Source organism: Boleophthalmus pectinirostris, unplaced genomic scaffold (assembly GCF_026225935.1).
Source record: "Boleophthalmus pectinirostris isolate CB_2022bp ecotype Guang Dong unplaced genomic scaffold, ASM2622593v1 HiC_scaffold_18, whole genome shotgun sequence".
Taxonomy (NCBI): domain Eukaryota; kingdom Metazoa; phylum Chordata; class Actinopteri; order Gobiiformes; family Gobiidae; genus Boleophthalmus; species Boleophthalmus pectinirostris.
This window is the reverse complement of record NW_026571133.1, coordinates 9,105,433-9,121,353: the sequence shown is the minus strand read 5'-3', so window position 1 is coordinate 9,121,353 and position 15,921 is coordinate 9,105,433. Positions and strand designations below refer to the sequence as shown.

Genomic DNA, 15,921 nt, shown 5'->3' with positions numbered 1-15,921 from the left:
TGACTATAAATAAGCTATAACTGGGTGAAGCTTTGAATATAGTTGTTTCCTCTGGCCCCATTTAAGTTAAGCAGATTAGTTCATGCATTTATTCACATAGTTTTCAAATAACGCTGCAAATCTATTATTTATCCCACAGATTTTGAACTTGTATTATTTTCATGCACCTATTTAACCTATATTTCTGCAGCTCTCTATTGGCTGCGGTCACGTGCTCGCTAGTGTGCGTTGGTTGGTACCTCTTTGGGGGAGGAGTCGGGTTACGTCGTGCGTCCTGGGAACCGAATGGATAGTGGCTCATTGCGCTCCGCCGTGCCCCGTGTCAGTGCCTGTGCAGCGGGGATGATAGCTAGAATGCCCGCGGAGACCCGAGCACCTCCAGGCTCATGGACAAATAATAAATCCAACCATTAAATCCGCTGGAATGACTGCGAGTGGGCTTTCCGTGCGTGCGAGGAGGGCGTGAGCGCGCTTGGCTGTAGTGGCCGAATATAGACGCGCTTTGCCGGTGTAGCTGCAGCGGCCGGGAGGACGGGAAGGAGGGGCCCGCTGTTCGGTGCTCCGTTGTCTCGTAATAGGATAAAGAAAAGGGAAAGCGAGCTATTTTTACGCACGCACTGGAAGAAGGACCGTGTCTGGAGGAGCCGCCATGGGGACTTCGCCAGATGAGAGCTCGGTGCGCGTGGCCCTGAGGTAAGAGTCCGCTACTGGGATGCTCCGGGTACACCTGCTCCTCCATAACACATGCTTTATTAGCCCGTGTAGCTGTACCACGCGTAAAGGTCCTATATTACCCAAAATGTACTCTTGTGAGCTTTAAGCCATGTTATAATGTTATAACCACCTCAGCAACAAACCTGGAGTTGTGTTTTGTTTCATTACCACATGTCTGAGTAATCCTTTATTATTACTCTGTCTACTAGGGCTGGGTATCATTAAGAAGTTGCCGATACGATGCATACCTCGATAAATATGCTACGATACGTATCTCGATACAGTGCACTTTCAATTCAATACAAAATATTTCAAATTGATTCGATACAGTTTAATAAAAATTATGTCTAAATCATGACTGTGATACTAAAAGTCTTTGTTAAACCACTTCTTGTGCAAAGTTCATATGAAACACAAACATTTTAATCATCAAAACAGTGAAAATGTCAAATGTGCGGCATAAACAAGTTTCCTTCCTCTGAACGAGCAACAAAACTGTAGCACTGTAACAAAATAATTTAGTAAAATATGCCAAAAAATACTCTTGGCAATATTATCGATTTTTGCACATCCCTACTGTCTACATCTCAAAAGGTCAAAACTGCTCTATTCCACCTTGTGATGTCACCTAGTTTTAGTTTATTACTTTTGGTTTAGTAGAGATAGGAAATTCAAGGTCTAAAATTCTCCAAGTGATTCCAGTGAAGCTGTATGGTGTTTAAAAACACAATGGAGCACTTCCTGTTTTGTGACTTGACATCACAGTGAGATTTCTGTTCGAGCCTAAATGTCTCAGATGGATGAGATTAATGCCATACTGTGTGACATTCTAGGCAAAACAATAAAATTTCAGTGGGGACAAGCAAGTAGCGGACCCCTCCACCAGAAAAGTTACACGATACACCTTTGAACCATCTCTATTATCTATTTTAAACCAATATTCCCACGTGTCTTGTCTATTATTGCTCAAACCTTTATTTGACCAACACCATTTTTTTTGTAAACCATTTCCAACCACAAAAACGTTGCCAGACCTGTCCTACTTTCAGTTTTGAATCAGCTAATTAATGTGCTGAAGAGAATTAGATTTCCTTTATGTGTAACTGCTGAGTGACATATTAGTGATCTCTTTTCCTAGGCTACTTAAAGGTGCATTGTGTAACTTTTCTGGTGGATTTTCCCCATTAGGACATTTGCTCAATTACAGGTGATTTATAGCTACAAAATCTGCTGTAAAAACATGTATTCTGACCACGTGCGTGTTTGCATCGCCATAGATCTGACCTGTCTCCTCTGTTATTACCAAATTAGTCAAAGAAAAATACTAATATCACCATGGAGACAAGCAGATATCAGGCTCACAATAATATCATGGACTGTCAAAATATATGGAATTACATGGTTTTATAGTAGCTACAGCTTATGAACATTGGGAACTACATATCCCATGATTCATTTCAGTGCAGACAACATGAAGAAATATGTTTTTACTTGAATTTTTGAAATTATGATGGAAATAATTCACATCAAAATCGTTTCAAGGTATTTTAAAAGCAAAAGAATGTCCTTTCTACAATTATATTAGGCTCTCCAAAAGTCTCGGTCTGGTCCCAGTCTCAGTCCTGTTCTCAGTGCCGGTGTCAGTCCCGATGTCAAGTCCCAGTCTGGTCCTGGTCTCAGTCGTGATCACCCGACAGTGTATGCAGGTGCACCTCCGGGCCCATTCCGACAGTCCTGGTTCAGTCCTGGTTCAGTCCTGGTTCAGTCCTGGTTCAGTCCTGGTTCAGTCCTGGTTCAGTCCTGGTTTAGTCCTGGTTTAGTCCTGGTTTAGTCCTGGTTTAGACCTGGTTTGGACCTTGTTTAGTCCTGTTTTAGTCCTGCTTCAGTCTGTATGTGACTCAAAAGTCTGGCGTCACAGTTTAAGTCACAGAAACTGAAAAAATGAATCGTTATCCGTTTTTTCATTTTGGTTTTGGAGACAAATAATAAAAATTTTCTTATTTCTGATTTTATATTGAAAAACAAATGAACGAATGATACACAGATTTTTATGCAGACCATTTGACTTTTTCACTGTTTTGATGATTAAAATGTTTGTGTTTCATATTAACTTTGCACAGGAAGTGGTTTAACAGACGTTTAGTATCACAGACATGATTTATTTTTTATTTTTTTATTGAACCATATTGAATCAATTTGAAATATATCGCATCGAATCGAAAGTGCACTGTATCGAGGTATGTATCGTATCGGCAACATCTTAATGATAGCCAGCACTAATCCCTGTGTTAAGGTTTAGGAGAGCACAGCTGACAGTGCTCGTCTCAGCCTCTTTTGTTAATACCTGCAGTGGCAGAACATGTGTGGGATTTGTGAATGGACTCCTCCCTTTACTACAGGTTCACAGGATTAGGTCCACGAAAGGTTTGTGTGACGCCTTTTCCTGCTTGGGCTGGGCTAACACTTGTACACAACACATCAATATAGGGACGAAACCAGGACTGAACCAGGACTAAACCAGGACTGTACCAGGACTAAACCAGGACTAAACCAGGACTGTACCAGGACTGTACCAGGACTGAACCAGAAATAGACCAGGACTGAACCAGGACTAAACGAAGAATAAAACAGGTCTAAACCAGAACTGAACCATGGCTAAACCTGGACTAGACCAGGACTAGACCAGGACTAGACCAGGACTAGACCAGGACTAGACCAGGACTGAACCAGGACTGAACCAGGACTGAACCAGGACTGAACCAGGACTGAACCAGGACTAAACGAAGACTAAAACAGGTCTAAACCATGGCTAAGCCACGACTAGATGAGGACTGAACCAGGACCGACCCCGGACTATGCCAGGACTAAGACAGGACTGAACCCGGACTGATCCCAGACTGAACCAGGACTAAACCAAGCCTTAAACTGGACTGAACCAGGACTGAACCAGGACTGAACCAGGACTGAACCAGGACTGAACCAGGACTGGACCAGGACTGGACCAGGACTAGACCAGGACTAGACCAGGACTGAACCTGTGCTTTTAAACATACATCTTTACTAGAGTCATATGGCTAATTTCAGGCCCAGAATTACTCATCTCTGTTGAACAAAAGGTAAAACTGTAAAAGGAGCTATTAACTTGAAAACTACTGCTTCATGACATCACAGGGTGGAACAGAGGATATTGAGCTTAGGAGATGTAGATCGAGTCATAATAAACGGTTTCTCAAACATGTGTGAATGAAACAAAACACAACTCCAGGTCTGATTTTGAAGAGGAAACAACTTTATAAACTGGCTTAAAGCTCACAAAAGTCACTTTTGTGTAATTTAAGCCCTTTAATGCAAAGAAGGATTTTCATTTTTGTCAAGAGCCCACACCTACATCGAAGGAACTGTGTCCAATGTTTTGTAAATAAGGCTGCGTTTACACTTGTCCTGGTTTTGTCCTGATTTAATCCTCCTTTAGTCTTGGTGTAGACTTGGTGTGGTCCAATTCTAGTCCTGGTTTAGTCTTGGTTCTGTCCTGGTTTAGTCCTGTTTCAGTCCTGGTTCAGTCCGGGATCAGTCCTGGCATAGTCCAGGTTCGGTCCTGGTTCAGTCCAAGTTCAGTCTTGGTTTAGCCATGGTTTAGTCCTGGTTCAACTTCTTGTATTACCACGACATCACAAGGTGGAACAGAGCGTTTTCTGTTTGGGAGAAAAACTAAAAACTAAATATGCAGGGTGTGTGTGTTAAACATGTGTGAATAAAAAAAAAACCACACAACTCCAGGTCTGTTTAGGTCAGAAGATAGAGTAATATGAGACCTTTAATAGTTTTAATTATAGACTACCTTCTAATTTTCAAATCTCCAGAACAAGACTATGGGATTTTCAAGATATCTCTCTCCTCTAGTTAGACCAATCCCTACCCAAAATATTCTAGTGGTGCCTATTGAACCATTTTTTATGCTAAAGTAAAGTACTGAGTTGGATTGAAAACCCTGGACATAGCAGATCAATTGTTATCTGTGGGAGTGTGAGAGACAGAGAGCTTTTGTAGCAGCAACTCCAATGACTTCTTGTTGAAAATCTTAACTCCTCCATTTCACCAAGAGCCTGAGTTGTTGACATAAAAATATATCTGTGTTGATAGACAAACATTTGCTCATAATTTAGTGTTTTCTGAGAAATAAAAGTTGAACTATGCTACTTTGTTCCCAAACTTTTACATGCAAGAATAGTTTTGGACTTGGAGTTGTGTTTTCTACTAATCTGGCCCTGATTTTTAATTTTTTTGGTTTGGTCTAGTTCTAGTCCTGACTTAGTCCTGGTGCAGTTCAGGTTTAGTTCTGGGTTTCATCACATTCCTGATTTGGAGTGAATGCCCTTGAGAAATATCCATAACTTCTTTCTTTTCCACCATTCCCAAGTAGACCGTTAGCCCTGTGGGAGTCTTTACATAATTAAATCTACAGTTCTATAAGTAAAACTGGTTAGGATGGTCCATGCTCCATATTTCACTTTGAAGCAGCTTTTCCCATGTCTTTTAATCATTTGATTAAAATGATTGAATTAACATTGACTTGAAATAACAAACTTAACATTTTAAAGGTTAATATTATGTAATACAGAGGGCGGCGTCCAAAATTAATATCGTTAAAATGTTGATTTTTGTTAAAATATAGTTAGAGTTTTGGCAAAAATAATCAGAAATAGTACATTTTCCTCTTGGATATGTCCTATGTAAATACAATATAATCAGCAGGATAACCCACTGGTCCCCAACCCCCGGGTCAGGGACTGGTACTGGGCTGTGGGTCGTTTGGTACCGGGCCTTGAAAGCGCGAACACCCCCATACCCTGAGTGGACTTTCCCCCCTCCCATACGTCGCGCGGGCAACACCTCTAAATCCAGAACTAAATCCAGAACTAAAACCAGAACTAAAACCAGATGTAAACCAGAACTAAAACCAGAACTAAACCAGGAGTAAACTAGATCTAAACAGGGTCTAAACCAGGTCTAAACTAGATCTAAATGAGGTCTTAACCAAGTCTTAACCAGGACTAAAACAGGTCTAAAACCAGGACTAAAATAGCACTGAAACAGGATTTAGCCAGGACTTAACCATGCCGCCCCCAACCCCCTCCAGGTCTTAACCAGGACTAAAACCAGGACTAAAACCAGGACTAAAACCAGGACTTAAACAGGACTGAAAAGGGAGCCATGCCGGTCTGCAAAATACTGTCAGATATAAAACCGGTCCGTGGTGCAAAAAAGGTTGGGGACCACTGGTATGGGAGTATGATATCGTCACATAAGAGTCTGAAAACCACGTATTGATACTTTGCAGTGACATCAGGTTGGAGGTGTTCTACATATATTTCTACTGACAGAATGTTCAGCAGTCACCTTTTATGTGTGACAAACTTGTTTAAAACCACAAATCATCTCACCTGTTGTAGCTCCAAATAAGTCTGTTCTCTATGGTCAGATTGAGTAAAAAAAAAAAAAAAAAAAAGCTCAGATTAAAATCTATCTTGAGTTAGAGAGCTTCAGACAGAGCAGTGTCTACAGTTCGCATCAACCCCCCGGGAATGTTAATGAAATCAGCTGCAAAATATCAAAATTATTTGTCTTTAAAGTCATACGACAACCAATCAGAATTCTCCACTGGCCCATTGTTTATGTTATAGGTAGTTTACATTGCACATTGCTGTAACCTTTGACCCCATCTGTACTTTCCTGTCGCTGAAGTAAACATGACTCACCAAACTATCATCTAATGTGTTTAGTACATCACATGATCCTACAGCACTGTCCATTGACTGTGTTAACTTGACAATTTAAGTACTTGTCCAAATCATTAAATCATTAAATCCAAATCAATCACACGTACAGCTGACAGAGACGGGGCTGGTTGTGTGTTGGAGGTCCACCTGATATTTGAACCAGAACAGTGGGAGACAAAAGGGACTTCCTCTCATGTTTCTCCTCTGGGTCCCTGTGTGGTTTGTAGTTGTATTTGTGTGTTCAGACTTTGACCCTGTTTGCTAAGAGGAGTTCACTCGCTTCTTCTTGGATAATACATAAACAGACAGTTCGCTGTAAAGGCACAAGAACAAATTTGAAGTGTGGTGTGTTGCTCTAGAAGTGGGGTCATTATCAGAACATCTCTAATATTGTGTATGTTGTTTTGATGATTGAGTATTGAGTTTATAGTTTAGAACAAAACACTTAATAAAGGGCTCTTATTACGCTATTTTCTTGAGACTTGACTTGATCAAATGGACTAAGACTTGGGACTTGACTTGGACGTGAGGCCTGTGACTTGAGAAGCACTTTTAAATCAGAATTCTTTCTATTCTGGCCATAATGAATCACACTAAGATCTTGTCAAAACATTTAAAAAGGAAAAATTTACATTTCTACAACTCATATATACTCTATAAATACTGTAAATATACCATGACTTTTTAGTACAATTTAGTTTAAAACTCGTATAAATTGCAAAAATATAAGCTCTGTTATATATAGTACTTTGGTTTAAAGACTTGAATTGACTTGAAGCTCAAAGCAGATGACTTGGACTTGACTTGGACTTGACTTGAGACTTACTTGAGACTTGCAAAACGATGACTTGATCCCACCTCTGAAATCTCGTATATTTAGACTGAGTTCATCTCTCAAACGGAAAACACTCTGTTACACCTTGTGATGTCATATGGTAAAGGAAGTTCTCCACTGTGTTTTTCAACTCCATCTTCACTTTCACTAGAATAATTTGGATTATTTCAAACCCTGGAATTGCCGATCTTCACTGAATTGAAGGTAAAAGGCAGTGGTTATTAACTTGAAAACTACCACTTCATGACATCACAAGGTGGAACAGAGCATTTTGAGCTTTCAAGATGTAAACAGACTAATTCTAAAAGTTTACTCAAACATGTGTGAATGAAACAAAACACTACTCCAGGTCTGTTTTAATGAGCATTACACATTATAATGTGGCTAAAAGCTCACAAGAGTCAATTTACCATAATAAAGAGCATTTAAATTTTTTTTAAAAAAGCATATCTTGTAAACTTCCAAATGGGGGTATATAGGTTCACATTTTGTCTGATACTTAAACCTAAAGTAACACATTTAAAGACATGTCTGAACGCTTCCTGTTGGATTGACTCTGCTGCTAATTATTATTCATTTTTGTAACCCTTAAGGTAAAAACTGCACCCAACGTTTTATAATTCTGTTTAGTAATTATCATGTCAAACTTACCTCTCTACATAAAGTTATGGCCTTAAAGGTGCACTATGTAACATTTTGGTTTGGGGTTGGTGTCACCCTCTTGTTAGGGCTGGGTATCAATAAGAAGTTGCCGATACGATACATACCTCGATACATAGGCCATGATACGATACGCTTTTCGATACAGTGCGCTTTGAGTCCAATATATTTCAAATCAATTCGATACAATTCAGTGAAAAACAAAGCCTAAATCATGGCTGTGATACTAAAAGTCTACAAAGTCTGCTAAGTTTGTGCAAAGTTAATATTAAAAACGCCCATTTTGCTTGAAACTGTGAAAATGTCAGCACAATTGTAGCTCTTACACAAATTCATTTTGTAAAATATACCTAAATATACTCTTGACGATATATCAATACAGCAGCCCACGATATCAATATTGTATCATCAAATTAAACGATACGATATATCGATATTTACATTTTTGTCCCCGGTCTGGTCTCAGTCTCAGTCCTGATCACCAGACAGTCTACGTGGACGCACCTCCGGGCCCATCCCGACACTCCTGGTTTAGACCTGATTTAGTCCTGGTTCATTCCTGGTTCAATCCTCGTTCAGTCCTGGTTTGGACCTGGTTTAGACCTGGTTTAGTCCTGTTTTAGTCCTGGATCAGTCCTGGGTTATATCTGGTTTAGTCCTGTTTTAGTCCTGTTTTAGTCCTGGTTTAGTCCTGGTTTAGTCCTGGTTTAGTCCTGGTTTAGACCTGGTTTAGTCCTGGTTTAGTCCTGGTTCAGTCCACAAAAGTCCAGCATCGCAATTTAAGTCACGAAAACGGGAAATGGCTGTTATCCGTTTTTTCCATTATACATTTAAACACAGAATCGAAAATTGACAAAACTAATCATTATCCGTTTTTTCATTTTGGTTCTGAAGATAAATTTTATACTAAATTTTATAAATTTTATAGCTCAAACATACCTAGAAAAACAGGAATTCTGACTGTGGTCTGGTTTGGTCTTCATGAAGATAAAAACGTTTAACACCATACTGTGAAACTTTCCAGACAAAGCACTAACATCTCCATGGTGAAAATAATCTGACGCACCTTCCGCCAGAAAAGTTACACAATGCACCTTTAAGGGTAGTGCTAGTTTAGTTTTTTCCGGTTAGCCTGTACCCTTACTTCTTAATTATTCATTGTGGGGTGTAGGGTGACTGGCCCGTGTAAATTAGCTGGACATGATGAAAGCTATTCAGGTGAGTTCTCATGTTACTCAAAGGAGAAGCCCCAGAGCCAGACTGGTCTTCTTAGAAAGCTTGTTTCATTAATTATCAAGATGTTCTTTATAACTGTATCCCCATTGACGGCAACTTGGCTGTGTTTGTCTAATTTGAAATGCCCTAAACTCACAACAGCAGAGGTAAAAGTCTGGGATATCCATTACATGTGGACTTTTGTCATTGTAGACTTTTTATCACACGGATACAGCCCCATTCACTGAAGTCAGTCAAGCTCTCAAGATAAATGAGCTATGACTGCCACTGCCAATTGCTACAAATACTACAGGCAAGAGATAAATATTGGACCGAAATGTGCACTTTTTACCATATCGGCTTTAAATCTCCAACAAAGGAGGATTTTTAATTAGAGTTAACGGGACAGTTTGGAATTTTGGACATAGGACCTCATTTCCTAGTGAGCCAGAGTGTTGGAGACTTTTTAAAATATTCCATTCCACTCCGCCACTGGTTGGGAGTCTGTCATCTGCTTGTTTCTATGGATATTACACGTGGGTTTATAAATCAGAAATACTTAGAAAAATGGGTGTTCTGTGAGTGCAGTTGCCTCTCCACAGATCTGACCTGTGAAACATTCCAGGCAAAGCAATAACATCTCGATGAAGAAAAGTATTTGACAGACCCTCCACCAGAAAAGTTACACAATGCACCAGGAAAGAGAAAAGAATCAAAATTGTCCACCGTTTATTTCTCTGGATTCTAAACAATCAGCCTGAAAAAAAAACAAAACATATTGGCTCTTCTCCTCTACTATAGGCATTAGATATACAATAGGGGCTGCTAGTTATAAAATTATGGCTAAAAATATAACCAAATTTTTAATGGTGGAGGGTCTGTCACCTTTCTGTCTTCATGGAGGTGTTATTGTTTTGCCTGGAATATTCCACAGTATTAAACGTTGATTAAATGTCCTGCTGTTTGATTTGTTTACTGGAAAATGGGGGCATAGTAGTAAGAGCTCTTAAAACTATTACCGTATTTTCCGCAATATAGGGCGCACTTAAAAGCCTTTAATTTAATCAAAAAAGGACTGCGCGCCTTATAATCCAGAGCGCCTTATATATGAATTTATTCAGGTGTCTTAGTACGACTTTAGTAAACTACAAAGCCGCACCGCTTGTAGCATTATGGCTCCCGTAGTCAGGAGCATCGCGGAATAATACATACTGTGATTCCTTTTAACATCAAAATGCACCTGTCACGAGACACGCTTACAACGCCGACTTTAAACTCAACGCTATTATAAAGTTAAACTGCGAGCCACGTGGGAGCAGTGGATGAGAGAAGGCGAACACACATTCACCAAGACAGGGAGACGGTGCAGAGCGACTTACGCCACGATCTGCCAATGGATCGTGGACGCCTGGGCTAAGGATCAGTATCAACTGTGGTCCCAGCTTTCACCAAGACCGGAATCTTCACTGAACTGCCAGGGAACAGTAACGACACTGACTCGGATAATGACAAGAGGGATGTGGGCGTGCTGGACGCCGTAATCGACCAACAGTTTGAACAATTATGAGTTATTGTGAACACACTAACAATTTAGCGTCTCAGATAGTATTTTTTTTACACATTACAATTGAAAAAAGTTGAGTTATTGTGAATGTGTTAAATCAAATTTGACTGATTTATCAAACTGCTGTGTTTCGTTCAATGACAGTGCGCCTTAAAATCCAAAGCGCCCTATAGTGTGGGAAATACGGTACATATGTTTACGTGTCTGACTGAAACTGCACTCACAAGACTACACCTGCACGGGGGTTCACGCAAAATCACTACATGTATAGACAGATTAATCATTTAAACACAAAAAAAACAACTCCTCAGCAAACTCACTTACTCAATAACGTCTCCTTTCCACATCATTGACTTATTATGACTTTGCCTTTTCCAGCCCTGAAAGTCATTTATAAAATCAAACCTCCCACTGAGTCTCAATTGTGCTCCGATCATGTGCTCTAATGCTCTTTGTGAAGGCAGCGTGTTTATGTTGGGCCACACCTGTTTTGGTTTCTCAGATACTACAGACTTTTGATATCCATTCTGCTTCATTGATTAAGCTGTCAAGAAGTCACAAGTGATTTTTTTTTACCAACAACATTCTTAACAGGTTATAAATAATGTTATAATAATAATAATAGCAGGGTGATGGCTCTGTGCCCGGTAAACTCACTGTTGGCGTCACTACTTCCTCTCCAATTATGTTTTTGCTGAGCTTTGCTAAAATGAATAAATATAAATAGTCCAATGCTTGATTTTTTTCATTTTTTGTCTCCAAAACCAAAATGAAAAAAAAAAAAAAAAAAAAAAAAAAGAGGATAATGATTTGTTTTTTTAGTTTTTGATTTTGTGTTTGAATGAATAATGGAAAAAACGGGTAACGGCCATTTTTGTGACTTTTTACGCCGCTCACAGACTGAACCAGGACTAAACCAGGACTGAACCAGAACTGAACCAGGACTGAACCAGAACTGAACCAGGACTAAACTAGAACTAAACCAGGACTAAATCAGGACTAAACCAGGACTACAACAGGACAAAACCCGGTTTAAAACAGGACTAAATCAGAACTGAACCAGTATTAAACCAGAGCTGAACCAGAAGCAGAATTGAACCAGGACTAAACCAAGACTAAACCAGGACTAAACTAGGTCTAAAACAGGACTGAACCAGGACTAAACCAAGACTAAACCAGGAGTAAAAGTCCTGGTCTCAGTCCTGGTCTGGTTCCAGTCTCAGTCCTGGTCTCAGTCTTGGTCTGGTCCCGGTCTCAGTCCCAGTCTGGTCCCAGTCTGGTCCCGTTCTCAGTCCCAGTCTGGTCCCAGTCTGGTCCCGGTCTCAGTCCCGGTCTCAGTCCCGGTCTCAGTCCCGGTCTCAGTCACAGTCTCAGCCCCGGTCTCAGCCCCGGTCTCAGTCCCGGTCTGGTCCAGGTTTCAGTCCCTGGTCCCTGTCTGGTCCCGGTTTGGTCCCGGTCTCCTGTGCATTTTTTGTTGAACTGTGCTAAAATGAATAAATATTCAAAGCTCAGGTGTTGGACAGTGAGTTGTGGATGTGACTGACACTATGTTAAAAATTACACAAATAAAATGAATACTTGAGCAGAGGACACTTTGTATTTAGAAAGAGAGATGTTTGTGTCTCTGTGCAAACCCTAATGCTAATTTTGTGTGTATAATTAGAGTGACCAGATGTCCCTATTTACCCGGGACAGCTCCAGTTTGAGCTTTCTGTCCCCTGTCCCAGCAGATTTATCCAAAACCAGTTATTTATCCCAGTTTTATACAAGAAATGTCCCTATTTTTAACCAATCTGATCCCTGCCAACAGTAAAGAGAGGCATAAATTGTTATTTGTTTTGGTAAAATACTGCAAAGCTGCTTAAAAATTACAAAAACACAAAGAAAATGACTCACATTAGTGCCAAGTGTATAACAATTTTCCTGAAAATTGGGTCTCTCTAGTTATAATACATATTAAAACAACACCACAAAAGTATTCTACATATAAGAACACTTGGGTTGTCTTTATTTTTATTCATTTAAGTTATTTATTTTATGTTTTCCCTCTTTTAAAAATGCCTTTGAGACACAATGAGTGAGCTTGTGTGCTTCTGTGCACTGAGCCTGTTGCGCTACGGGAGTTTTTTCAGTTTGTTTTATCTTGCCTTTTACTAAAATCACAAAAGAAACTGCCCTTAAGAAATGTCTGTCTTCTTCACTTCAGTTCCGGGGACTGGGCGCCCCTCCTCTCTTTAATCTGCCACTACAATAAATCACTTTTCAACTTCAAAACAAAACGTAATGTTGTTTCATCCACAGACATTATATGGCTATGGTTTCATCAGGACTATTCATCGCCATGGGAACGCTATAATTATTTTGCTTTGGGACAGTGAACGTGAGAAACCGGCTTTGATGGGCGTTTGGCTCTTTCTTTTAGGTTTAATGGTTTTGCGTTTCTTTAAGAAGTGTTGACATAATTATTTCAGTGCAGTTCATTCAGTTTTTTGTTTTTTTTCACACTTTTGAGGTTTTTATATATAGTTGTTTCTCAATAAAAGATACATTTGGTCCTAAATACCGAGGACCAGTGCTTATGTTGTATCTTTGGGACAGTTCACACACCAGGGGTGGGCAATTATTTTTTTTCCATTGGGCCACATGAGAAACAGAAAATACTGTGGAGAGCTGGGCCAAATCCTTAACTCAATTCTGTATAATATTAATTGTATTTCTTTTTAAAAAGCAGTAAATAGCATTGTTTTGACGATGTGGTAAGAGTAAATGTTATGACTGAGGGCCTGTTTACACAAGAATGTTTGCAGTTAAAAACGACAAGCTATTTTATCAGAAGTGCCTGTCGTTTAGATGGTGACAGCGTTTTTGGGGCTTAAAAATGCAAAAATCAGAAACCACCCTCCATAGTGGAAAAGTTGAATACACTCTGCCGTAGCGTTTCCGTTTACTGCCTAAGACGCAAAACTCTGGTCAGATCTGCTCACGTCGCCTATGCCTATACATTACATACATACAGCACACAGAAACAAACATGTCGGATCATTTCCATGCGTCGGACCTTCAAGCTGCTCTGGCAGCTTAAATAAACTTACAGGGGGCATCCCAACAAATTAACAGAATCTGCAGAGATACTATTAGTGAACAGAGAAGGATCTGCAATCCCCTCTGTCAAATTCTGGATGCACCAGTTCGTTGCAGGCGAGTCAGACAGATATGGACGAGACCTGGAGAACCAGTCGATGGTGGGACAACTTTGTGGAAGGAGTAGTTGATGAAAATGGTGTGAAAACTTGTGTATGTCCAAAGATTAAGGTACTTTATTGTTCCTTGTCCTTCAGTGTCACTGGACCAACCTATCAGGAGCAGTGGGACCCATCTTCATATCTTGAGCTAGTTTCCCTTCATCATTGAGTAAATGTAGTCAATTCATCTACTACAACTGTTTTTTTGTTAAGAGTACTACTACTACAGGTCCTATATTACACAAAATTGATTCTTGTGAGCTTTAAGCCATGGTATATAATGCTGGTACGTCATCAAATATATACCCGTGTTTTGTTTCATTCACCCATGTTTGAGTAACCCTTTATTATTAATAATTTCACACCTTGTGATGTCATGAAAAGGTCATTTTCAAATGATTAACTATAAGTAAGTAAGTTTTTTTTTTTTTTTTTTTTTTTTTTTTAATGCAGTGCTTTTCACAGACATATGTCACAAAGACGCTTTACAGTTCATTATTCATTCACTCCATACCCAGTGGTGGTAAGCTACTATTGTGTAGCCACAGCTGCCCTGCAGACTGACAGAAGCGTGGCTCCCAATCTGCGCCATCAGACACACCACTTTCATACTAGGCAAAGTGGGTGAAGTGCCTTGCCTAAGGAGACAATGGAGGTTTCTGTGACTGGCGCTCCCACTGTGGCACCTGATTTTCACAGTGGTCTCCCATCCAACCAGGCCCTGACTTGCTGAGCTTCTCAGATCTGACGGGATCAGGCTTTGACAAACTGGTATGGCCACAAACAGCTCAGGAGACTGGCAGTTCCAGGGCTGAAAGTATCCAAATGCTTCTGGTGAAGGTGTATAGAGTTTTTAAAAACACAGTGGAGCACTTCCTGTATTACCACATAACATCAAAAGGTGGAAGGGGTTTCCTGTTTGAGAGAAGAACTCCGCCTAAACATGCAGGATTTGTGCCTTAAACATGTGTGAATGAAACAAAACACAACTCCAGGTTAGTTTTTGATAAGGAAACAACATTATAACATAGATCAGAAAACAATATTATATGGAACCATGAAAACAAAACAAAACAACTCTATTTTTCTATGTTATGTCACTATATGCTTTAATCTATAGGCTGTAGAGTTGTCATGTTTTCAGTCATGTGTTACCTGTTGCTAGCGTGTACCTGTCCCAGCCTGTGAGCCTAAATCCGCCTGTTAGCGAGTTGCTAATCCCCGATCCAGCCCTGTACTCTAATGATGATGAGGCTACTCTTCATCACATCTCCACTCTCTCCTCTGTCTGCGTTTGAAGTCGTGGGCTGAGCAGGTGAAACGTCTGTGATTTATAACTGGAAACTGTATGTCGTTTAAAAGTACACACAAGCCCCGAGCTATTATGTGATTAAGTTGTCAGATGAGTGTGTTTTGGTCTGCGGTTGTGGGAGATTTGCCTGAACACCTGACACCAACACATGGGGGTTTATGTGTTGGCTGATTTCACAGACACTGATTATTTAGTTCACTGCAGTCTCTGGGGTCTAGATCCAGAGTGGCCATATGTCCCTGTCTGATAACTCATTTTGAATCTTCTAACTCTTAAAGGGCTTAATATTACGTTATTTTGTGATCTACGTTATAATGTCATTTCCTCGTCACAAACAGACCCTGGAACATTTGTCTTCTGCATATTTAGGCTGAGTTCATCTCAAAAATAAGAAAATGAAAACCCGACTATTTTCTTCATTATTTGTCTCCAAAACCAAAATGGAAAAACAGATATATGGCCATTTCCCGATTATGTGACTTAAACTGCAATGCCAGACTTTTGCGCTGCATACGGACTGAACCAGGTCTAAACCAGGTCTAAACCAGGAATAAAACAGGACTAAAACAGAACTAAACCGGTCTCTGTCCTGGTCTCTGTCC

General features: G+C 40.0%; 1 protein-coding gene across 2 annotated transcripts in view; it reads left to right on the top strand.

Moving 5' to 3' along the window:
- Positions 1 to 317: 317 nt before the first annotated feature.
- Positions 318 to 15,921, top strand: part of kif21a (kinesin family member 21A) — a 107,736-nt gene continuing 92,132 nt past the window's right edge. For both annotated transcript variants that reach the window (XM_055153568.1, XM_055153567.1), the window contains exon 1: positions 318 to 693. In XM_055153568.1, coding sequence (XP_055009543.1) covers positions 650 to 693 — 44 coding nt within the window. In that variant the 5' untranslated portion in view covers positions 318 to 649. The remainder of the gene's footprint in view (positions 694 to 15,921) is intronic.